The sequence below is a fragment of the Mauremys mutica genome, chromosome 4 (assembly GCF_020497125.1).
Source record: "Mauremys mutica isolate MM-2020 ecotype Southern chromosome 4, ASM2049712v1, whole genome shotgun sequence".
NCBI lineage: Eukaryota > Metazoa > Chordata > Testudines > Geoemydidae > Mauremys > Mauremys mutica.
The window spans coordinates 33,847,430-33,864,948 of record NC_059075.1 but is presented as its reverse complement, the minus strand read 5'-3'; the positions used below and the strand labels follow the sequence as shown (position 1 = coordinate 33,864,948).

At 42.2% G+C, this 17,519-nt stretch overlaps 1 protein-coding gene across 1 annotated transcript in view; it reads right to left on the bottom strand.

Annotated features, from left to right (window-relative positions):
• The window catches only part of KCNK10 (potassium two pore domain channel subfamily K member 10), a 101,859-nt gene that overhangs the window by 52,275 nt on the left and 32,065 nt on the right, over positions 1–17,519 (bottom strand). The window contains exon 2 of the mRNA XM_045017109.1: positions 8,804–9,126. Within this exon, the coding sequence (XP_044873044.1) occupies positions 8,804–9,126 (323 nt within the window). The remainder of the gene's footprint in view (positions 1–8,803; positions 9,127–17,519) is intronic.

The following is a 17,519-nucleotide window of genomic DNA, read 5'->3' as shown; positions in this document are numbered from 1 at the left end:
TATATAGTCTTTTACAACATTAACTAATAAATTACTATAATCCCCCCAGGAAATAGACAATTATTATCCCCATTTTGGATATGTGGAAACTGAGCCATAGAGAAGTTAGAGCCAAATGCTAAGATATTCAAAAATGTATCAAGGCCATATTTTAGACACCCAGATACTGTAAGTGGCTTGATTATCAGAAGTGCAGAGCACTTAAAGGCCAGCCCAAACTTCAAGCATGAGGAGTCTGATCTTCAGGAACAATCAGTTCCAAATTTTCTGTCTCAATCACCAGTTTTCACTGGCTACATTTTCAAGACTCCTTACAAGGAAAAAACGTTTTAGAAAGTTACTTTCTTTTAGAATGGAAGCTGACATTCCTGGTTACTTTTCTGAGCCCTCCAACCAGAGGCTGACTCTGGCTGCTAGTACACTGCACTTCTACAGCATCTTCTATTTGAGAATTTCAAAGTGCTTTTTTTGACAATTTTTTATGAACTGAACTTCACAGCCCCCTGTGTTGTTATATACATTTTACAGATGGGGAGACTGCAGGACAAAATATTTGACTTTTCCCAAGGAAATGGAGAACATCAGTGATAGAAACAGGACTTAAATTTAAAACTCCTGCTTTCTGATCCTGTGTTCTAGCCACCAGACCTCATGTTCCCTGCAAGAATTCACAACCCAAGCACTACTTAGGTCTGGTCCACACTAAGAAGCGGGGTCGAACTAGGGTACGCAAATTCAGCTACGTGAATAGCGTAGCTGAATTCGAAGTACCCTAGTTCGAACTACTCACCCGTCCAGACGCCGCGGAATCGAAGTCCGCGGCTCCAAGGTCAACTCCGCCACCGCCTTTTGCAGTGGTGGAGTACTGGAGTCAACTGCGGCGCTTCCGGAGTTCGAACTATCGCGTCCAGATTAGACGCGATAGTTCGAACTCCGAGAAGTCGAACTCACCGCGTCGACCCGGCTCGTAAGTGTAGACTAGCCCTTAGAATCTAATATTATAAATCTATCTGAATGTTGTCCCCTTACTCTTATAGGAAATGGATCACATGTCATTTGGATAAATCTAATAGTTTTCTTTTTGTCTCTCCTAAAGTTTATCATTTAAAAAGTGAAGAATAGGAACAGAGAGGAGATGAGGACATGTAGAGAAAATAGCTTCCATAAACAGGATACACAAGAGAGTTAACTCTCAGAAGTTTACAATTGCTCTTCTATACTGTACAGTCAGTCTTTCCACACCTCCTTCAGTATTTTGTTCAAAAGTCCCTCTTTCTGCTCTGTTTAGGGCTTTTTTCTTCCATCTGATTCAAGTCATCCAATTTATCTTTGGTCTATTGTCAAAGGGCCAGCACAGGCAGGTTGGCTTATAACAATGCTCCGGTCAGGCAGGTAGGCTCAGATCTATAAAGGTATTTCAGGGCCTACATCCCAGACTTAGTCCAGGGTTTAGGCACCTAAGTCCCAGTTTTGACTCTGCTGCAATCCACAAAACTCCTGCCGAACCCTGTCGGTGCCTACATTTTCAGAGTAAAAGTGCCCTTGGTGCCTTGGTTTCAGTGTCCAGGAATGCCCATCGCTGCATCCCTCTAGGTGTCTTGGTGCCTATCTCCTGCCTAAGCCCCAGAGCAATTCACAAAACAGGGAAGATCAGCATTCAGCCATCTAACCTGCGTGTGGGGCCTGATCCACTAGGTGGGTTCAAAGGCTGTCTACTGAATCAGGGACCATTCAAAATATAGAAACAGTTGCACTTATAACCCAGGGGTTAGGAACTACACCTGCAATGGGGAAGATCCAGATACAATTTCTGCCTCTCTGTTAGCAGAGTAGAAAGGATTTTGAACTGGGCTCTCTCTCCTCTGAGGCACATGTACAAACCACTGAGCTATGGGATATTCTGACACAAGACTCCTCTAATCTCTCCCGTTGAAGCTATTTCACTGTGGCTAAATAATGAAAGAGAGAAAATGAGTCTATAGTTCAGTGTTCAGTTGGGCATCCACCAGAGAAGTGGGTGACCCAGGGCCCAGTCCCCTGCTCCAGTCACCACCACATCCTCCTTTACTGTCTGTTTTGCGTTGAGTGAGGTGGGTGTCTAATGCATTCCTGCAAGAAATTGGTTAGGCACCTAAGCCACCTGACTCCAGGAGATGGGTTCCCATTCATGGAATGCCAAGCAGAGATAGGTGCCTCTCTCTCTGCGAGGAGTGGGGCATAACACCCCTGTTGTTGTAAGCATCTCCCCTGGACTATCTTAGGTGTCTTCCTGCCTACCATGCTGGCTTTGGTGGATCGCATTCTATGGTGCCTCTCTCTCCCCATTCATTATATAGGGAGCCTAGCCAGGTTTTCTGGATCATAGTTTTGTTCCTGTGATTTTCTAAGTGCCTAAAATGTAGGCATTGCAACACTCAGCCTTGCAACACCTAAGGACTTTTATGGATCTGGGCCACAGCAGCTAAAGTTTCTTTACTAATTCTGCTCTTTAGGGAAAAAAATTCAAAGCACAACTCAGGGGTTGACAGCATTAGCAGTGCAAATAGTTAAGCCCAAGACAGTAACTACTGACTAGCCTCCCTCCTTACCAACTCTCTGTTCTCATACTATTTCCTGTTACTGTCCTGGGTAGAGCTGCTGTAGTCAGCTATAACACTATAAAGAGAGAGTACTGATCGTCTTATGCCCTGAACCATGAGGATGAGTAATCCTGGTAATTTTACCTTAGCAAGTGTAACTGCAGACCTTATTTTTATTAAAATAATTGTCTAATCCTTTGTTGAATCTTACAACACTTTGGCCAAATGGGAATCAGAGAGCTAAACACAGCGGAGGCAGTCAGGTCTGTTTTCTTTTTATTACATTAAACCTTTTTCTTTCTTTTTTTCCTCTCAAAATTCAATTTCAGATCAATCTGATGAAAGTCCCCTCATCCGAAAGGGCTGCAATTAAAAAGTAGAGCATAGCTGGTTTTGTCAGTCCCTCACTCCTCTATATTTACAATAGATAATATCATTGAAGCCAGGTCATAGATTGCATGAAGCACTAATTAATGAGCTATTTTCACTGCAGTATATTAATCTTAAGAAGCAGATGTGTGCTGACAAAACTACAGACTTTCACTTCAGGCAAACTGGGATAACACCAGATGCGCTGTGAGACAATGTAGTTATTGCTAGGAGAAACTGTTCTGTACCCTGTACCGCAGCAGGCATCAGTAGTTGAGATGGGCCTGAACTGAACTCCACTGGAAAACACAAACTTTGAGAAGTTCACATCTTTCCCTGAATTTCATGGACAGGCCCTGTCTCTACAACAGGTGAAGCCAGGCATAAACTTTGAGGCTATTTGGATCTGGATTCCCTTCCATCTAGACATTTATACTGCACTTATCAGTCATTTCTGAGCATCTGCACATCTAAACTTCACAGCCTGGGATCATCTCTGGTCACTCGCAATAAAACCAGTAGTATTTGTGCCAATCATACAGATGTTTTTGGAAGGCAGAAGAGGGGATCAGTATGGAAAGCACCTTTCAGCACACCGAGGTTCTCCTAGACTCACACAGCTACCATGTGTCTTCCTTCTATGCTTTGCCTCCTCAAGGCAAGACCCTTCCAGTAGACATAGGACCTAGGGCTCAGGTCAGAAGTTCGCAAACTCATCACAGGCTTCATCTCCTCTTTACAGTCTCTCCTTACTAACGAAGGCTACTCCAGCTTGAAAGAGCATAGACCCTGGCCTATGGTTAAAGTCTCCCTTTCATTCCCCTATTGGATCTGTTCCATGAGAATGTACTCCAGTAGCTCAGAGCTGAGTCCTCATTGTAACTCTGGGGAGTATGATCTATGCATTCATCTACACAATGTAAGTTAGTCTCATTGAATTAATAATAAATATCGCCGCTAGGTGTAGCTTTGCGATGAAAACATGTAACACCGCCAAGACCCAAGGAGGTTACCCCATCAGTGCCATTATTCTAATCTCATGGTCTTTCAGATAGGCCAGCACTTGGTGCAATGCAGTAATCCATTGTGCCAGCTAGGGGAGATGTCACTTTTTTAAATCAACATAAAAGGTAGAAAGCAAAAATGTTAAACCCTTGACAATAATCTGAAACACTGTGTTGTGTTCTTGCACTGAGCTCAGTTACAAGTGCAGCTTTATGATGTATCATTGTATTTCACCACAGCTGTGAGCCATGCTTACCTATTCCTAGTCACTCATAGGAATCAAATAGAAATTATTCTTTATTGACAAAATACATTTTAATATTTTACACTAGCTGGCCTTAAGCTATTCCGCATGTCAAGCTGCTAAACCTGTTTACTTTACTATTTAAAAATGATTCCCAGTTAGCCAGTGAAATGCCTGAGGACAAACTGAATTCATGAGAGATAAGGTTTGTTCAGAATATCTGACTTCCAGTGACACAACCTGCCTGGATATGAGATTAAAGGCCACCACCTTTGAGGTAAAAGAAAGGACAAAATGTTGTGTACACTTCAAAACTGCAACCTGGTTCAGACTACGTGATATTAAGAAATATCCTGGTGTTGCACTCTTTAGCATCCTGTTGAGAGAGAATTCCTAATAGGCAGCAAAAAGTCTTTGTTAGAAAAACAAGAACTTCGCATATCTTTCATGAATGACTTTCACACCTCTGGCACACACATTCCTTGCTTTAATATTCATACCTAGAACTGCTCCATTATGTATTGCACCTCAAGAATAGCAGGAAATGTTAACCTCAGCAGCCCTCTCATGATGTGTATTAGAAATAGATCAGAGCAAAAATCCCAGACCAGAAGCTTTCAACTTGGAAAAGTTCAGATTCAAGTCCAGATTCCACCTTCATAGCTGAATCCCTTCCCATACAGTGGGATGAAGAAAAACACCAGAACTGAGTTTTGGGGAGATCCAGATGCAAACTCAGATCTGCAATTTGATGTTCAGGCCCATCAGTAATATGTATATAGGCCTTAAATACTCTCATGGTATAAAATACATACATTTCAACATTTTTCTCAGTTGGGTATAACATAATTCTTCTAGAGCGATATATAAGATGAGCAACTGCCAGATGCCAAAATTTATATGCTTAAAATTAGGGCTGTCAATTAATCACAGTTAACTCTTACAATTAATTCAAAAAAATTAATCGTGATTAAAAAAATTATTTACACTTATAACAATAGAATACCAATTAAAATTAAATATTTTTGGATGTTTTTCTACATTTTCAATATTGATTTAAATTACAACACAGAATACAAAGTTCACAGTGCTCATTTTATATTATTATTTTTATTACAAATATATGCACTGTAAAAATGACAAACAAAAGAAATAGTATTTTTCAATTTACCTCCTACAGGTACTGAAATGCAGTCTCTTTATCATGAAAGTGTAACTTACAAAAGCAGATTTTTTGGGGGGGTACGTAACTGCACTCAAAAAACAAAACAGTGTAAAACTTTAGAGCCTACAAGTCCACTCAGTCCTACTTCTTATTCTGCCAATCACTAAGACAAACAAAGGTTTGGTTACAATTTGCAGGCGATAATGCTGCCCTGCTTCTTATTCACAATGTCACCTAAAAGTGAGAACAGGCGTTGCATGGCACTTTTGTATCTGGCTTTGCAAGGTATTTACATGCCAGATGCACTAAACATTCGTATGCCCCTTCCATGCTTCGGCCACCATTCCAGAGGACATGCTTCCATGATGATTATGCATGTTAAAAAAACAATGTGTCAATTAGATTTGTGACTGTACTCCTTGTGGAGAGAATTGTATGTCTCCTGCTCTGTTTTACCCACATTCTGCATATATATATCATGTTATAGTAGTCTCTGATGGTGACCCAGCATGTTTGTTTTAAAAACACTTTCACAGCAGATTTGACAAAACGCAAAGAAGGTACCAATGTGAGATTTCTAAAAATAGCTACAGCACTCGACCCAAGGTTTAAGAATCTGAAGTGCCTTCCAAAAATCTGAGAGGGACGAGGTGTGGAGCATGCTTTCAGAAGTTTTAAAAGAGCAACACTCTGATGCAGAAACTGCAAAATCCAAACCACCAAAAAAGAAAATCAACCTTCTGCTGGTGGCATCTGACTCAGATGATGAAAATGAACATGCATCAGTCTGCACTGCTTTGGATCATTATCAAACAGAACCCATCAGCAGCATGGAAGCACGTCCTCTGGAATGGTGGCTGAAGCATGAAGGGACGTATGAATCTTTAGTGCAGGGGTCAGCAACCTCTGGCACGCGGCTTGCCAGAGTAAGCACCCTGGGGGGCCGGGCCACTTTGTTTACCTGCTGCATTGGCAGGTTCAGCCAATCATGACTCCCACTGGCCATGGTTCACTGTCCCAGGCCAATGGGGACGGTATGAAGTGGTGCGAGCAAGGGATGTGCTGGCCGCAGCTTCCCGCCGCCCCTGTTGGCCTGGGACGGTGAACCACGTCCAGTGGGAGCCGTGATCAGCCGAACCTGCCGACATGGCAGGTAAACAAACTGGCCCGGCCCACCAGGGTGCTTACCGGGGCGAGCCGCGTGCCAGAGGTTGCCGACCCCTGCTTTAGTGCATCTGGCATGTAAATATCTTGTAACACCAGCTACGACAGTGCCATGTGAACGCCTGTTCTCACTTTCAGGTGGCATTGTAAATAAGCAGCAGACAGCATTATCTCCTGCAAATTGTAACCAAACCTTTATTTTTCTGAGTGACTGGCTGAACAAGAAGTAGGACTGAGTGGACATGTAGGCTCTAAAGTTTTGCACTGTTTTATTTTTGAATGCAGTTTTTTTTTGTTTACCTAATTCTACATTTGTAAGTCAACTTTCAAGATAAAGAGATTGCACTACAGTACTTGTATGAGGTGAATTTTTTTACAGTGCAAATATTTGTAATAAAAAATATAAAGTGAGCACTGTACACTTTGTATTCTGTGTTGTAACTGAAATTAATATATGTGAAAATGTAGTAAACATCCAAAAATATTTAATGGTATTCTATTGTTGTTTAACAGCACAATTAATCTTGATTATTTTTTTTATTCACTTGGCAATCCTAATTAAAATAAGTATAGTTTCCTCTTGTGAACTATAGAGTTGTGAGATTCTCAACAGTTTGACCAGGCAGGAGGAATTGGGTCCAGCTTCATGCAAAAGTTTTGTGAACCTAAGCAAGCCTCTTACTTCAGTTCTGAACCTGTCACAAAACTCCAGTCCAGGTGAGTATAAAATAGTTTCAAGTTTGCTTGCAAACATTTCGCACTGCATTCGAGAAAAGATCTGGACTTCCATCTACAATGTTTTGGGGACATCCTCTCCAGACTCCAGGTCAGAACTTTGAACAACTAAAAAGAGGCTGTTCTCCATGAAATTCATCAGAGGTTTTGCACTGAGCCTAATGAATGTTAGGAAAGGACTTTAGCAGACCTCACAACAGTCCCAGGTTTTGCAGTACTCTCCCATTTTGACCGTCAAAACCTCCTGCCTCAGTTGAAGCAAACATTTCTGCATTCAGGGTCACCTGGGGTGGGAGGTTGGAATCTCCAGGCTCTCTGTTTGAGAGGGCCCCCAAATCAAGTGGCATTATGACCTGGCACATGGGATTGCAGCAACACTCAGGACTGGCCCATCTGCCCCTCCATAGATGCAAATGGAGAGCCCACGGGCCAAATTGTGTGGCACCGCAACAAAGTGTGCTAGATTGCAATGCCAATCAAATCTGGTCCATATACACCTCTGTCTATGGAGCGGGAGAGGGGCCAGACATGAGTGGCGCTGTGTCCCACTTCAGCCACTTGAAATGTTGGGAACTATGATTTAGTGTGTGAATACTTATGCACTGCAGACCTCATCAATAAAGCTCACTCATGTACCTCAATATTGAGGTTCAGTGCTGCAATTTGAGCTGCTCCCAGTAAATGGGGATAGAACATTCTCAGACTGAAATGTTAAACACATCAGGCCAAATTCAACCCTAGTGTATCTTCACTGACTTCAGATGATCCACACCAGCACTGAATATAGCCCCCTTGACACTCCTGTAGAATAGAGCAAGTGTTGTCACTCTTCTGAAGTGAAATTCTAATCTTCCTCATCAAAACAGATTTTCACTACAAGAATTCTGGACTTTTTGTGTAGGATTCATTTATTAAATGAATGGCCATCTTATTAATGAAGCCCAGCTTTGTCAGTCAAGCCAGCAGGAAATGTTCTTACATTAGTGTGCACAGGCCTAACAACAAATAAATGAAGCCAACTCCTAAATGCTTTAATGTGAATTCAGCAATGGTGAAAGCTGCCAAATTAGAAGCACTGCAAACAGGAACATGTACCACACAGCCAGCAGCACTGCAGACCTTTTCACAATATCTTGACTGGGAGGCACCACCTAAAGAACAGAAAGAGGATTATCAAGTCCATATACCCATTTGGTCTTTGACCCCTCTGTTGAGGCTGCTAGTTGGGATGGTGAACGTTGGCAATACCGACACTTCTTGAGTGGAACCTAGAACGAGACCAATTCATTTCACACAAGCCACCAAACAGCTCCCAGGTGATAACTTCTGTCACTAGCCATTTGGGTTAGATTCAAACCAGAGACTTCAAGCTGGAAGGCTCCCTACCACATTGCCAATCCCCCTGAGCCATCCAGTCACCCTGTGGTTTGGACTTAGCAATGAAATACTAAGCTCATTTCTCAGAACTTCCAGGAAGAGGCTCAAAAAAAATTATATATATTTCCTCCTCCACCATGAGTTGCTGTCTCCCTCACATCTCACCTGAATCAGAGTCTCCAGCTCCATTGGGGTCACACAAACATGCTCCCGAAGGAAATCTGCCTTCTCTGAGGCTATTGTATTTTTCTGGCTGCTTTCAAAAGGCTGCTCCAGGGCACGGAAGACAAGACCTCCAGTTACCAGGTAAGCTACAACCACAACGAAGATGGCCACCACTGTTTTCCACTTCATGACTGTCTGCGAGCCCTGGGAGGTGGTTTCCATGGTGGCGACCACAGTGGTCCGGGAAGAAACAGAGAGTCGTGGAGCTGGATGGTGCCCGTTAGTCTTGGGCTCACAAGCTGGCATGGCTGAGGGAACAGCCACTGAAATGCAAACCAAAGGATGTTAAAAATAGGTTTGTATGTGTATATGATATATATATATAAATAAATATATATATATATCTATATATATACACATACATATACATATACACATACATATACATACATACACACACACACACACACACACGGGGGGGCTATCAAACTATTAAAAAATAATTGCAATTAATTGCAAGGTTAAAAAATACTTGCAGTTAATCGCAGTTTTAATCGCACTGTTGAAGAATAGAATACCAATTTAAATTAATTATAAATATTTTGGGTATTTTTCTATATTTTCAAATATATTGATTTAAATTACAATGCAGAATACAGAATATACAGTGCTCACTTTATATTTTTATTACAAATATTTGCATTGTAAAAAAGATAAATAAAAGAAATAGTATTTTACAATTCACCTCATACAAGTACTATAGTGAAATCTCTTTACCTTGAAAATGCAATTTACAAATGTAGATATTTCTTTATATAACTGCGCTTAAAAACAAAGCAATGTAAAACTTTAGAGCCTACAAGTCGAAGCATGAAGAGGCATACAAATGTTTATCCTATCTGGCACGTGAATACCTTGCAACACCAACCTGCAACTGTGCCTTGTGGATGCCTGTTCTCACTTTCAGGTGACATTGTAAATAAGAAGTGGGCAGCTTCATCTCCTGTAAATGTACACAAACTTGTTTGTCTTAGTGATTGGCTGAACAAGAAGTAGGACTGAGTGGACTTATATGAGGTGAATTGAAAAATACTATTTCTTTTGTTTATCTTTCTTACAGTACAAATATTTCTAATAAAATTATAATATAAAATGAGCACTGTACTCTTTGTATTCTGCATTGTAACTGAAGTCAATATATTTGAAAATGTAGAAAAACATCCAAAAACATTTTCACAGTTACAGGAAATAATTATTTCATGACAATAGACATAGACATTCAAAAAGTCCTTTAAAACACAAGTTGTCAACATCATATGTCAAAATATACAGAGTAAATATCTTTAAATCAAATGTTAAGTTCTCAAACTGCATTTTTTAAAAACTTTACCTATCTGTAAAATTCTAATTTTCATCAGATTGTGTATCTATGGTGAAATCAATGTTTATCAACATTTACCAATACAAATCTAATCCTTCCAAACCTCATTAAATCTCTAATTGAAAGCATAGCTGGGATCTTTATGTATCTGCACATATAATTTTGTAAAGTATTATGTCCAAGATACACAGAAGAACCTTGTTACATTGTAATGATAATCTCAAACTGAAGGGACACCTTCCCTCAAAGGATCCATCAGCATTTCACATATTCTTACAAATTATTCACAGAGATCATTTCACCCATTACTTCTAAGGACACACCAGCTGATGCAACAATTTAGGAAAAAAGTGGAGAAGAGTTTATCCAATTAGAACACCAACAGGGATTTTAAATCGGCAGAATGCAGATCACACAAAATTGAGTTTTGTCGGAACACTGGAATTAGCATCCTATTTTTACATAATTAATTATGAATTATTATGAATTATTATTATGGAGTCATTAGCGACCCGAAGTGGTTAGAACTAGACCTGGTAGAATAGTAAAACATTTATTTTCAAACATCTTGACAAATCAAAAGGCTGAGTTTGATTTACTATGATTTGTGGGACCATATGATTCATAAGTACTCAGAAAGGCACCGGGTTTTTGTGAAAATGTTCATGAATCCTGAGAGTTTTAAAGATTTTAGCAGGAAACATGCTTCATCCAATATTCTGTGCCAGACATTTACTGTTCGTGAAGTGTGAAATTCACCACCACGCAGAGAGTCAGCACAAGGCCTATGTGTCACTTAAGTTCTGCTTAAGCCCTCAGAATAGGGCTACCTAGGCCTTTGAACTGGCATGCTACTTGTCAAACTGATCTGATTATATATATATAGGATACCATATGGGTTTTAGATGCTAGATTCATTTTAAACAGAACCTCTGCTGCAACCTTAACTGTGGTGCCACTATCATTACTCCATAATCACTTTGAGACCTCATTGGCTTTTTAGGGTACGTCTACACTACGGGACTATTCCGAATTTGCATAAACCGGTTTTGTAAAACAGATTGTATAAAATCGAGTGCACGCGGCCACACTAAACACATTAAATCGGTGGTGTGCGTCCACGGTCCGAGGCTAGCATCGACTTCTGGAGCGTTGCACTGTGGATAGCTATTCTGTAGCTATCCCATAGTTCCCGCAGCCTCCCCCGCCCCTTGGAATTTCCGGGTTGAGATCCCAGTGCCTGATGGGGCAAAAATCATTGTCGCGGGTGGTTCTGGGTAAATGTCGTCAGTCACTCCTTCCTCTGGGAAAGCAACGGCAGACAAGCATTTCATGGCTTTTTTCCCTGGATTGCCCTGGCAGATGCCATAGCATGGCAATCATGGAGCCTGTTTTGCCTTTTGTGACTGTCACTGTATGTGTACTAGATGCCGCTGACAGAGGCGATTCAGCAGCGCTACACAGCAGCATGCTTTTGCTTTTGCATGACAGCAGAGATGGTTACCAGCCGTACTGTACCATCTACCAATCCATAAATTGGTAAAAAGATGATCATGGTTACCAGTCCTTTTGCACTGCACCATCTGTTGCTGTCATAAGTGCCCCTGGCTGCTCTTAGCCAGGGGCGCAAAAGCCAAAATTGGGAATGACTCCCTGAGTCAATCCCTCCTTTTTGGTATCTAAAAATAGAATCAGTCCTGTCTAGAATTTGGGCAAGTGTACTAGAGAACCACTGTATCATAGAACCAGAGAGCACAGCTGCTCTGTGTCAGATCCAGCAGAAATTATGAGCTGTATGCTATTCACAGGGGGTGCTCCTGCAACAACCCCACCTGTTCATTCCGTTCTTCCCCCAGCTTTCCTGGGCTACCGTAGCATTGTTCCCCCACTTGTGTGATGAAGTAATAAAGAATGCAGGAAGAAGACACAGTGACTTGTTAGTGAGAAATGAGTGGAAGGCAGTCTCCAGCTGCTATGATAGTCCAGACAGGACAGTAAGGAGTGTGGAGGAGAGGAGCCCAGCATCCCTCTGCTAGTCCAGGGGCAATTGAATCTTTTCTTTACACATGAAGGGTGGGGGCTGATGGAGCTCAGCCCCCTGTTGCTATGATGACGATGGTTATCAGCCATACTGTACCATCTACCAGGAAAAATTAGGACCAGGCGCCCTTGATTGACCTTACCGATGCTAGTCGGCATGGTTACCAGTCCTTTTGCACTGCCCCATGTGCCAATAGGCTGATGATGAGGACGGGTACCAGTCGTTTTGTACCATCAGCCACCCATGGCGGGGGGGGGGAGCAAGGATATTGGCGTTGAGTGCTGCAGCATCGCATCTATCTGCAGCATTCAGTAAAGATAGGGTGACATGTAAAAGAGTCAAGAGAGGATTGTTTTCCCTTTCACTTCTGGGGGTGGGTGGGGGGGTGCGTAGATTGCCGAGCTATGCCCTGACCCACTGCGGACACTGTGTTTGACTCTAGAAGCATTTGGAGCTCAGCCAAGAATGCAAATACTTTTCGGAGACTGCAGGAACTGTGGGATACCTTGCGTCCTCAGTCCATGAGCGTCCATTTGATTCTTTGGCTTTCCGTTACGCTTGTCACGCAGCAGTGCGCTGAGCCCCTGCTATGGCGTCTGTCTGGAGATTTTTAAAAAATGATTTTGAATTTCGTCTTCTGTAACGGAGCGCTGATAGAACAGATTTGCCTGCCCTTACAGCGATCACATCCGCATGGTCCATGCGGGAGCTCTTTCTTTATTTTGATTTTTAACTGCATCACCATCCGTGCTGATCGGAGCTCCACGCTGGGCAAACAGGAAATATTCAAAAGTTCGCGGGGCTTTTCCTGTCTACCTGGACACTGCATCCGAGTTCAGATTGCTGTCCAGAGCGGTCAGTGGTGCACTGTGGGATACCGCCCGGAGGCCAATACCGTCGATCTGCGGCCACACTAACCCTAATCCAATATGGTAATACCGATATTAGCGCTACTCCTCTCGTTAGGGAGGAGTACAGAAACCGGTTTAAAGAGCCCTTTATACCGATATAAAGGGCCTCTCAGTGTGGACGGGTGTGGCGTTAAATCGGTTTTACGCTCCTAAAACCGGTTTAAACGCCTAGTGTAGACCAGGCCTCAGTGTCTCTTAACCTTTCCAGACTAGTGTACCCCTTTCAGGAATCTGATTTGTCTTGCATACCACAAGTTTCACCTCACTTAAAAAATACTTGCTTATAAAAATACAAAAAGTGTCACAGTACACTACTACTCAAAAATTGCTGACTCTCTCATTTTTACCATACAATTATAAAATAAATCAAATGGAATATAAATGTTGTACTTACATTTCAGTGTATAGTATATAGAGCAATATAAATAAGTCATTGTCTGTATGAAATTTTAGTTTGTAACTTTGCTAGTGATTTTTATGTAGCCTGCTGGAAAACTAGACAAATATCTAGATGAACTGATGTACTGTATACCCTGGAAGACCTCTGCGTACCCCCGGGGTACCCGTACCCCTGGTTGAGAACCACTGGTTTAAGTCACAAATGAAATGAAACTAGATGACAAAAATATAGCCTCTGGTGCTAAACCAAGGCTGACTTTACCCTCCAAGTACCTTAGCCTCTTCAAATTGAGGACTACACTTAGATGTTTACAGCATCTAGGGGGGAAGCAGTATTGTGAAGTGTCTGACTACATACAATTTGAACATACCAGCGTGATTACACCATTAACTAGACAATGGGTTACAATTCTCTCCCAGCAGAAGAACAATTTGTGGGTACAGAATAATTTACAGCAATTGCTGTCTACTAAAAATCAAATTGTCCTAAAACCGGTACTTGCTTAAGCATTACTTTGGGGATGGATCCTCAACCTGTAGAATGACCAACATACTACAGAAACCTACTGAATGTAGTTCTCTTCACACGTAAGTTTAATACTGAGCTAACACATGAAACCAGCTTACACACAGGAATCAGAAGGAAAGCAGTTTTTCTGTCACTAATCCCCTCTCTACTTTCCCCCCACATCCCAAGGATTTGTTGGCATGAACATGTGGGGAGTCAAAGTCTTGAATTCTAATCCCAGCTCTGCTGCAACCTCCCTATATTTTGGGGCAAGTCATTTCACCTTTTAGTCTCAGTTTCCCATCTGTAAAATGGGAATAATAATGCTTACTCTTATACCTCACAAGGATGTTGTGAGAATTAGTGCCAGCATGGTACTTTCAGTATATAAAGGGCTGTAAAAATGCTGAGTTTTACTAAAATACAATCACCTCTGGAATGAAATGGAGAGATAGTTTAACAATACACAGCAGCACTACAAAACAGTTTAGGAAAGTGAAAAATGCCATACCCACTTGAAACAGCAAATTCCATTTACAATTACCACACAATTACTCAAACTGGAATTTAGCTGGGAAATTAAGATTTACACCCTCATTTATCCAGAAAGGTGACATGGGATCTTTAGTAACAGAAACTAGCCATTAGGTTTTTACATGTCATTTGAAAGGAATGTTGCCATATGGAGCGCTCCCAGCATCCCTCATGGCTGTGTCAAGAGAAACAAAAGATATATTTGACTTTGAGCATATTAAACTTATGCAGAAGCTACCCCGGCCTAAAAGAAATAAAGGGGATCTATGGCATAACTGATATTTACAGCAGTTTAAGTTTTGGTTTTGTGCTTGTGATTGGCTCGACTATAAAACCACAAGAAAGGAATAAGTCTTGCAGATGCACACGGTGTTCCAACTGCAAAGGGCAAAATGAAACAATTGGTAAAAAGGTGTTACACAGCTAGCCACACAATACAGTGTGGTTGCTGAATAGGCCACAGGTGTTATGATATTTTATAAGTTGGAAACTTGGAGCGTATTAGGCATAATGGAACCAGTGCTGTCTAGACTCTAGACTGTTGAATGCAAGGATGACATTAGATGGTGATTGGATGATGCTCGGTGTGTAGCTAACCGCACATTATAGAAAAAAGTAAATGTAGAGTATAAAAACCAAATATAAAACATGAAATTATGACCAATTTGGAACAGTGACCACTGCAAGTTGCATCCCCGGAAGAGTAAATTAGAGTAATCTTGACCTCCCCCTTTCTGTATTTGTGCTAAGCTGTCTTTGGTTAGAACAATATGACTTAATAAAAACCATCTCAGCTGAGCTATTTGATGTCTCACTGATGGATGATCTAAACCAGGGTCATGCCCCCCCTTACTCCACGCCCTCCAGGAGCGGGGCCAAGGATGGGGGTAAGGGAGCCAAGGCTGGGGGCACAGCTGGGGCCGTGGCTGGGGCCAAGGCTGCATGTGCAATCCAAGTCTGGGGGCAGGGCTGGGAGTGGAGCCCCGGCCGGGGCCCAAAGCTGGGGGTTGGGACCGGGCTCGGAGCGGAGACAAGCACAGGGCCAGGAGCCAGGGCCGCAGCTAGGAGTGGAGCGGGCATGACTGGAGGTGGGGCTGGAGCAGAGCTGGTGGCAGAGCAGGGCTGGGTGGCACTTCCTCCCCACCCTGCCATGGGGACTGGCCCAGACTCAGCCGTGCCCCCCTGAATGTTCCTCCATGCCACCTGGGGGGGGCGCACCCCACAGTTTGGGAACCTCTGGGTAGATCTACATGAATCTATCCTACAGATATAAAAATCAGTTCATTGTAGTTAAATATTACATCCAATACAACTATGCTAAAAGAACATTAAGGTTGCAAAGTCAAGGACTCAAAAGTTAGGAAGTGCCTGACTTAAGGTTGCCTGTGCATATATATTATGAGACAGTCTTAGATTCCATGAGCACATAGTGTTTTTTCCATAGGATCTCATTCAGTGTATAGGACAGATAGTGCTCATTGAATGGGTAGCCATTCAATAGTTCTCTTCATCATTCAGTGTCTGGTCCCATGTACTACTTTCAGCACATCATCCAAACCCTGTTCTGGATACAGAATTATTAATTTCCCCACGGGTTTTTTCTATGGTGCTCTGATCGTAGTATCTGAGTCCTATATAAACATCAAAGAATTTATCTTCACAACACCCCTGTGAGGTGCTGTGGCTTTATCCCCATTTACAAATGGGGAACTGAGGCACAGAAAGTAAGGCCAAAAATGTCAACAAATTTCAAGTTCCCCATCCGAGAAGTCAAGGGCCTGATTTTTTCAGAGTACTCAGCATTTTTATATCCAGAGCACAGGTCCCATTGACCTTAGTTCTCTGGATGTCATCGGGGGAGCACTGAGAGTACAAGAGATGTGTTATCCCAGCTATATGCAGCGTAGTTGTAGCTGTGTCAGTCCCAGGATATTCGAGAGACAAGGTGGGTGAGATAATATGTTCTATTGGACCAACTTCTGTTGGTGAAAGAGACAAGCCTTCGAGCAACACAGAGCTTGAAGGATCTGAAGAAGAGCTCTGTGTGGCTCGAAAGCTTGGTCCGTTATCCCAGCTCTCAGTTCTGGTGCCCGACATCACAGTGGCCCCTTGCAGTCACGAGGAGCGATTACAAAGAACATCCTACTCAGCCTCTGCAGCCCTGGACTGGAGTGACACTGCGAGGGTGGCGCAGTCCAGTCAGCAAACAGGACTTATGAAAGGATGGATCATACCCGAGCAGATGGAATCAAAGAATTCAGCTGCCAGAACCTATCGAGGCTCTGCTGAGCATGTACAAACTGCAGTTTCAGAGGCTTATAACTTGATCAAATTTGAGTGGATTTTCACAGAGACAGCACAAGGCATATCCCTGACACCAGGGCAACTCATCCTGACAAATTTCTAGTCCCTGCTTCAAAGCAGGTAGAGGCCAGAGCTTCTCAGTGAAACCACTGTAAGAATGCTGGGGGCATGGGTTGTTTCTTCTTTTTAAAAATAGAAAAGACAAAAAATGTATTTTTCCCCTCACCTCATTCTTGGCTAGAGCTCACTCATTTTAGGGGACACTTCCCAAAAAAGTTCAGCATGAGGCAGATATTCCGTATTGAAAATTTCAGCCTCAACAATTTAAGGCTGGCAAAGTTATAAGCAACTGAAAATATGGTCTTGTACTGTCAAGAAACCTCAACATAGATGTTGCTACCAGCTCTACTTATAACGTGTTTGGTTGACTGCATAGGAATAAATGAATTCATTTCACAAACACTCCAAGTGGCTTTGCAATACTATTATTTTATTATAAGACAAACGTAGTGCACAAGAACAGGGGAATGTGTATTAGCAAATGCAAAACAAAATCCCTGTTCTGTTAATCCCTTATTGTGTTTCAGAATAAACCACTATCAGAATGGACCTTTCCCAGGGCAATGTTTGTTAAATCA